Source organism: Enoplosus armatus, chromosome 3 (genome assembly GCF_043641665.1).
Source record: "Enoplosus armatus isolate fEnoArm2 chromosome 3, fEnoArm2.hap1, whole genome shotgun sequence".
In the NCBI taxonomy this organism is placed as follows: domain Eukaryota; kingdom Metazoa; phylum Chordata; class Actinopteri; order Centrarchiformes; family Enoplosidae; genus Enoplosus; species Enoplosus armatus.
In genome coordinates, this window is record NC_092182.1 from 24,386,478 (window position 1) to 24,395,210 (window position 8,733).

Below are 8,733 nucleotides of genomic sequence, written 5' to 3' on the forward strand. Positions count from 1 at the left end.
AGTTTTAGCAAAACTCCACCACTTCACCTCCGTCCACCAACTCCATGTTGTTAACAGAGTGAGCAGGAAAACAGACCGAGATAATGTTTGTGTGTATTTAGCACAGTTACTATCAGGCCTCTCCCCGAGCTCTTTCATAAAACAACAAACCTAATCTGTCCCTCGCTGATGAAAAGGCTTTTATGGCATCTGAACCGATCTGTTAGCGGCTATCAGACACACCTGACAGTCAGCCACTCACCTTGACCGACATAAGTGCGCGCACACACACACACACACACACACACTCTAAGCTATCCTTATATTACTCAATACAAGACTTTATTGATTGACATTCTTTCTCAAATCCTAAAATAAACTGATCCTGACCTCCATCCACATGGGAAAAACTATCCTCTTCTACTATTCTGTTTTAACATGGATGCAAGATGATTCCAAATGTTTAAAAATACAGTTTTACAAACCTCTCCAACTCATTCACTCCATTTAACTTTCATTTCGAAGAGTGTACAAGACGAGTATAAAGTTACGAGGTTGCTAAAAGTGACGCGACACTGGAAATGAGATGCTACAACATGTTTTACATTTTGGAGGAAACTGTGATTGCTGTTAATACACACGTTTGGGAACATGAATTCACACTTGGCTTGTAAACAAAGTAAGCTAAACATAACATTTTTGGAACAAATTTCTGCTGCAAAATATATTTTTCATCCATCAAACGTGCCTCCTGTCAAAGCAAATCAGTATTTATTTTTTCAGTTTACCTTTTAAATGTTAATTACTTTGGACCTCTGTTTTAAATGACCCTCTGCAAAATGTAAAATGCGTTATGTATTACTGTTGTAGGTTGTTGCTGAAGTTAGGGCACCATCTTTAGAACATTTCGGTCTTTGAGGATCAAATCAACTGGAAACAACTGAACGCTGCTTTTTTCGGCTGTTGAACCGGTGAAGCAAAAGTTTTCCAGAAGGGAATTTAACAGAAACGCCTACGCTGCACAGGAACGAGATAACATAGAAAAAGTATAACACACACAAACTGTCTGGCACATGTCCACCTGCTTCACATGCACACTGGGACACATGGACTGAACTCAGGTTGCACAACACATCTACCTGCTGCAGGCTCACACTTTGTCCTGAGAAAACATTTGCATATCTCTGCACCTGGGAGGGGCCGCCGAGGGTGACAGGTGTGTGTGAAGGTGAGCATTTTTGCACAGAATGTGGATTTCTCATGGTGTGGTCGGACTTTGCTCCCTTATTTATTGTAGTGAGGATGAGGGCCTCCAATCGCAAATCTCCATGTGTTGTGTTCAGATTCTGATCTGAGATCTGATTGAATTTTAACATGCAAAATCTATAGGCTCTCATATGTCCTTCCAGCTTGAGAGAGGGGGCGATTGAACCTTCATCACTTTGATTTAAACATTCCATATTTATTGTTCCCATTTTATTAATCTTGTCAGGAGCTTTATCACTCAGCTGTAATAAGAGCTCTATGGATACGCTTCACTGTGTTGTTTTGTTTTCATGTGTATGTTTGAATCATCCCATAAAGTTGTATAATTACAAAAAATACATAATAATGTCCCTGCCTTCCTTTGAGGATCTAAATCTATGCAACACTGTACACTCAAAGGTTGTGTGTGTAAGCAATGAAACCACACAGACGTCCAACTCTCATTCATTCTTTAATTACATCAATATATAAAAAAAGTGCTGTTTGGTAATCCTCAAATTCAAATGAACAAAGAAAAAAATCTGTACAATATTTAAACCAGAAAAACAACATTACAGGCCAGACTGCAGCCAGGTGGAGGTAGGTTTTATCATGCTAAGAAAAAATAAATCATCACTGCTGTCTTGTTAAAACCTCTGAATCTTTACTTCAGAAGGCAGTTCTTTGTGACTGTGAAACTCTACAAAAATGAAAAATAAAAACAAATAACTGGAAACGTTAAAAAAAAAAAAAAAAACTAGCTCATGTTAGAAGCAGACGAGGTTTTAACCAGACAGCGACGTAATCAAACAAAGGAAACAAGGAGTCCTGAACAGAATGCATTTCAAGGCAGAACAGGTTTTTACCGTCAAAAACACCTCTATTGTCATTATTCCTATTCGAACAGGGTCTGTTCAAGTACACTCAGACTGAAGGAGAAGAACTCTATTAGCAGAAAACAGGGTGCATTTTAAGACATTTGACACAAATAAGCAAATGTTTCTCATTTGCACATACCATTACAAAACAGCACATTAATGGATAACATTGGCAATAAATTGATATTTAGGAGTAAAACGGCATTCAGTTAAACGTTCAACACCATTATTGATATTTCAAACTTCAGATCCAGCCCAAAGTACAAGTTCAACAAAACACCTGATAGTAAACAGATACAACAGGCTCCTGGTGAACACGTACAGCCTTAATTTTTACTTTCTTAAAATATGACTTGGTGTCACAAAGTTTTTTGCGACTATTTTTTGTCCATGTGATAAACAAAAACAACAGTTTAAATGGGCACAAAATGGTGCCCGTGAAGGCCGCCTTTCTTTTAAAAACAGGGAAATGTTGGTCAGTGGCCCTCATTCATGTTACATGTACATGGTTCAAATCTTAATTTACAATGGACAATAACTTTTGTCATCATAGGCTTAATATCTCGTGTCACACTCGCTCTGTAACTGAACTACAGTATAGTCATCCTCGTGTGACGAAACTCAGATAGTTTTAGGAAAATTCAACCTTTACGACTTTAAAATGAGCTACAATTTCTTCTGTCTTTGCACCTGCGAGAGGACGAGTGACAATCTCAGAGAATCTTTACCAGTTTCCAAGAAGGTTTAATCAACGAGGGCCACTGACATTAGATCACAGTGACATTTAAGCAATCTCCACTGGATTAATTATCGTCTAATTAAAAAATGCAGACAGTTTTTCTTAATTTACACTTTGCAAAATGGCTGCTCTATAAGCAACGGAACTAAATGTCACAGTATCGCCGTTGTTGCAGCTTCCTCCAACCAGAACCTTTAAATAACACGCCAGGACACCATCGGTCCGTCACTCTGTTTCAGACATGCAAGAATCAAATGTTATCCGGAGGTTTTCCGTCCCGACTTTGGCTGATTTGCTACGACAGCGCAGCTCAGAGTTCAGTTCACCTTCCAGCTCAGTCTCCTCAAAACCTGAATGCTATTAAATATGGCTACCATTGAGCTTGGGCAATTTATTAATGACAAATACTTAAATACACAAGTAATTTTAATTTTTTCAACTTGAGAAAAATACACACTTACTCTGAAGTGAGTGAGCTGGTGGTGAACTGAACTGAGACCGAGCATTGGGTACAGTATCAAACCTGGTCTATACAGTACTGTCATTAACCTGATAACAGAGTGGTGTTGGGCCCAAGGGTCCGCCTGAGGCCAAACGGGGCTGAAAGCACACTGAAAATCCTTTTTCCTGATCAGAAAATTAAAATAGCATCAGATTAGGAATTCAACTGGAACTGGCAGAAGTGCAGTTGACCAAATAACTCCGAAGCCACCATCAAACACCTGTCAGAGTGGAGGGATCACTGGTTAGTATGGCTATAAGATATCCTGAAAATACAATATTCAAGTTTCATTCAGCTACTGAGCTGATGTGGCTTCCAGTTATTGGACCCAACAGGTGCTTCTGTCACGTGTCATTTTCACCTGTGCCATTTGGCATCCCCAAAGTAACAATCATCCCAATAGGGATGAAATAAAGAAACGAACAATAACAAAAAGAGGTATTGTTCCCGTTTTTCAGTGTGCGTCCAGCCGAACTAAAACAAAATAATCTGCTCACTTCGTCCTCGTTTCAACTTTAAAAAACATTTTACTCTCTACAACAGTCAGCAGTCAAGGCATGAGAATGATCATTTCTGAGGCAATGAGTGTGTTGTGTTTGTCCATGGCAACAGTTACAAGTATGAGTCTATACAGTCCAGAGCTACAGTTACCATAAAGTCCTTGAAATGAAAAACTTTGTGCGTTCTTTTCAGCATGACACGCAATTCTTTTATCCCTGCCACCCCTCTGTCTTTGTACAAAGTCTCTTCCCTTAGCCCCCACCCCCACCCCCCACAAGGTCTCTCGACACCTAAAAAAGCAGCCAACGGGTTGCCCCCGGTCCATTAGCTGCGGAGCTGCTCCAGCCTGGCTTTCAGCTCTCCCTGTTTGGCTCTAAGTTTGTCCCTCTTGGTTTGCAGTCTGTGGCCCTCGTCCTCCAGGCTGTAGATGCAGTCTCGGGCCTTCTTCAGGATCACCACCTTGGACGCCTTGTCATTGTGCGACAGCTCGGGCACGTTGTCGCGCAGATGCACAAAGCAGTTCTTCAGCTCGTTGCGCCGCTGACGCTCCATCACGTTGTGTGTCCGCCGCCGCTCCTCCTCATCCTCCGTCTCTGTCGAGTTCCGGGACGAGTTGTGATGGTACCTGGACGACGATGACGACGAAGAAGAAGAGCTGCGAGAAGAGTGGTGGAATCGCGATGAGCCTTCGCTCCCTCTCGAGCGCTTGTTGGACGAGGAAGAGGATGAGGGTGGCGGTGAGGCGGGACAGGGCGCGGCATAGTTGTGCTGCAGCTGGATCTCAAAGTGGTGACGCTGAAGAGCTCGCTGCTCTTCTTCCTTCTTCTGCTGACGGGCAGGCGTGTCAGTCAATGAGGGCAGAGGGGAGGGGCTGGAGGAACAGCGCACCACCGTGACCACGTCAATCTCCTCCTCTGTCACAGAGAAGAGAAGAGGAAAGGAGAGAAGGGTAAGATGAGTTTTCTGGAACAACCTTGTTTTCTGACCCTTGTGGTAATTTTATCTGCTCAGCGGAGGGCTGACACCAAAAACAAGAGTGTAGACACTGTACACAGCACACCGATGTGGGCTTGGCTCTCCCACACATACAAGAAACCAGTCAGTAGTGAGAATCTTTCCTTCTACTGTAAACAACGTGCAGAAGCTTACAACTGTTAGCAAACCATAACTCTGTTAATGAGTGAAGGCAGCTCAAGATTACAACAACAGCTGCAGGTATAAACAGTAGTTACATATATCATGTTACATGTTTCAAGTGAAATTGGAGCATGAAAAGCTATTTACTGTTCAAATTAATACGTACTTTTTATTTTTTCAAAAACTAATATTAAAGAATTGAGGGAAATTGAAAGAAAATTAAATAAATGCCAGTCTGCCTCATCCTCTCTGGTCCATAGTCAGGGATGCCAGAGAGCTCGAGGCGGTAAAATGACTCATTGAGTTAATGGATGGAGCCGCAACTGTTACCACTGAACATGAGTCACTCACTCACACACACACACACACACACACACACACACACACCTACAGTCAATTCTCTCTCCTAAAACCTCTCATCTACTCATGTCAGTCAACAGCTAAAAACCCCACCCACGCCCCAACAATATATTGAGTCTTATGGGCTCCTGTAGATTACAGGCGGGAGACCGACGTTCAGATAAGCTGAGAGCAAAGAACAATTTGGGCTCAGTGCCACTAAACATTAACAGTGAATTATCAATGAAATACCAGTGAAGGAGTTCTTGGCGAGGAGTGTTTATACTGATAAACTGCACAGTAACAAGACAGGAACGAGATTAAAGTCTGAAATGAGTCACAAAAATCCTAACGAATCTGAAAAGGCAGCATTTTATTAAAAATAAGATCCGCAGGGATTAAAGGCTCACAACAACAAGTCCAAACATTCTGGCTAAACTTTCATACGAGTGAAAACCATGAATGTAAAATGAGGATAAGGTCTGAACTCACCAGAGTCACTGGATGAATAGTTGGACAACTCTCCACCAGTTGATCCGTAGTCTGATGTGGCCTCACTGGGCTCCTGAGTGTCCATCAGGTTCTGGCAGTCCAGCGTGGAGCCGGCTATCTCCTCAAAGATGCTGGTGTTGATGTCAGACAGCAGCGGGCTGGAGCCGAGCATCGAGGAGACCAGCTTCTCCTCCAGGCCCTTGTCCGCTACCAGGCACTGCCACAGGCAGTCCTCGCCGCTCTCCTCCAGGGGGGAGCAGGGCTGGCTGGTCTCACCCTCCTTCTCAGCAGCATCGGAGTGGAAGAAGTCGCAGTTCCAGTTGAGCTGCATGTCGTGGTCCTCAAGCAGGATGTCCGACACGTAGCTCAGTTGGTCCTCCTTGGACAGCGGCTTACTGCCACCCATCCCGGCCTTCATGGGGGGGGACTGCGGTGGTGTTGGCAGCGACTGGAGGTCCTTCATCAAACTCTGGCAGAACTCATCGTCAAACAGCAGCGGCTCAGAGTAAAGCCAGTCCTGCGACTGAGCGAAGCTTTGCAACATGTTTGTTTGCAGAATCTGGAAGAAGAACAACAAAAACCAGGACAAAAAAAAACAAAATCAGAGAGGTGGTGGAGCTGATTCGGTTTAAATCCAGAGAAGCTGAGCCAGTAGTGTGTTTAAAGCAGCCCCTGTCTGTGGTGAACAGGGTAAATCCCAGCAGCAGCACGTGTTGTAGTGAAAGTTTAAACCAGTTCCTCCAGACTGACACCCCGACCGGCAGCGTGCCACTTTTTATCTGTGTTTACATCACTGTAGCCCCGCCCCGCTGCTCCCCGGGAGGCCGTAAATCACCAGAAAAGATTTACCCTCGCCCCTCCCCATGACATCATAGGAACAGCTGGGTGAGACGGGGGCAGAAACTTTACACCTCTTTCTACAATTTACATTTTCCTTCACAGAAAGTTAATAAAAACACCCGCAAATGGAGCCCGGCTGCCCGCTGTCATGGAAAACAAAACCTTAAGAGGAGGGATGGCTGGCTTTTGTTTTTCTGCTTTTTGTTCGTCAACACTTAAAAACCTCCGCTGCTGTTTCACACACATGACTGAAAACGTCAACTTCCCTGCAGGAAACCCAAGACAATCTCACAACTTCTTCTAAAGAATACAAAACCTACTTTGCACAAAGCCTGAGTAGTTATCATTTAAAGTGATCTTGTATGATAACACTAACCAGTCATTTTCTTTAATAGCAAAATGCTAAATAAAACAAACAAGCATAACTGAGAGGAACAGACTGAGAGGCATTCCTAATTGATGGGGGAGAAATCCTATAATATTCCTATGGGGTCTCATGGTATGTGTGTGTGCAGCAGGCTGTGTGGCAGAACAAAGCAGCAGTGTGTGTGGTGCAGACAGGCTGCCTTTCTTTACCATCACAGCCTGGAGAAACCTGAGCCAAAACGTAAATACAGACCAGTCTGCGCTGTGACAACACAGTAAAAAAATAAGTAATTAATAGTGTTTATGATGACATGATCCCCACTGAACATAACACTAAACTACTGTTTATTACACATGAATGCAAGCCATTCTCTAAAACTACCGGCGTCTAAGTACTTAGCTTACAGCAACTGAAGCATTTAAAAAAAAAAAAGCCCGATTTCTTAATGAAGTTTTGAATGCAGATTCAATTTTTGCATCATTATTTCCTGCTAGGTCACGTTGACTGCATGCATTTGCACCAGAGTTAGTTTTTTTTTAATTAAAATTGAACACCATATGGACAGATGTTAACCAGAACCCTCTCAAAAATACAACAAGCCATGATTCTGCCCTAGTTCAGCATTTCAGACAGTAAATGCACCAGAAAAGCTCAAAGTCCTTATTAAAAAAAAAACTCGCTGTGAGGGTCATTTAAACCCCGCGTGGGTTGAGCAACGCTGGGTCTCCACGTGAAACCGGCTTCCCTTTTCTTTAACGTGCCTCTTTAAACTACACGAAACGCGAAAATTACAATAAACAAATGCACAAAAGCACAAATGTAACACCCGACCATGACGCCCCGAGTGTAAGTTAGATAACATTAGAAATAGGTCTAATTCACCCGCATGCAGCTGCCTTACCTTCAACTGTCCTTTCAGAGAGGGGATTCAAAATGAAGAAAAATTGAGGAAACGTCCGAAATATCCGATAAAATCCACAGAGCGCGATATTAAAGCTAGAATTATCTGCTGAAGAGGAATTTTCTGCGTGTAAAATGTAAGTTAGAAGAGGACAGCATGGTGTTTATCTCCGGTCCGTGTCCTTCTTCTCCTCCTCCGCTACGGGTAGACAGAGTGGGTGTGGCCGTCGGGGTCGCTTGGTTTATATGTCCGTTACTCGTAGGTCTCCTTCCGCGACGATCAAAATCGCGCCAAAACGTGAAAATCGACAACGGGTCGTTAACGGCAACCGACCCCATCGCCTGTATGTCCGCCGTCGGTTCCCGTTTCGATCGAATCCGACCGGAAAAAACGGGGGCGACGGCGAATCTGGTTAATTTAGCTCTGAAGTCGGGGTCTATGTTGTCTTTCACGCGGAGTGATACCGCGCAGGCTGGGATTCCAGGAAAATGGTGGCGGGTAAAAGTTGGGACAGAGAACACACGTGGATTGTGAGGAGATGCCGGGTGTCTCACTGCCTGTCTGTCTGTCTGTCTGTCTGTCTACCCTCAGGACGCAATTTGGAGCCGCTTGAGTCAGCGAGGACGACTCAAAACGTTAAATAATTGTTTTATAAGATGTTATCAGAAAAATAATCGAGTAGGTGTTGCGTTCAGGGTCTAAAGTCGCTGTTTAGGTGTATGTATGATTCATCGCCCAGAAATTAAACCAACTTTCTCAGTCATTAGTGGGGAACGCAGTGGGTACAGTAAGCCTCTTTGGTATTTTTACGGC

The 8,733-nt window shown here is 43.5% G+C and overlaps 1 protein-coding gene across 1 annotated transcript; it reads right to left on the reverse strand.

Annotated features, from left to right (window-relative positions):
• Window positions 1–4,114: 4,114 nt before the first annotated feature.
• mych (myelocytomatosis oncogene homolog) lies at window positions 4,115–8,116 on the reverse strand. Its single transcript, XM_070903159.1, has 3 exons — window positions 7,921–8,116; window positions 5,813–6,371; window positions 4,115–4,758 (listed from the first exon to the last, which is right to left on the reverse strand). Exons 2-3 carry the CDS (start codon window positions 6,354–6,356, stop codon window positions 4,169–4,171), a joined length of 1,134 nt encoding a protein of 377 aa, XP_070759260.1. The 5' UTR covers window positions 6,357–6,371; window positions 7,921–8,116; the 3' UTR covers window positions 4,115–4,168.
• Window positions 8,117–8,733: the final 617 nt, after the last annotated feature.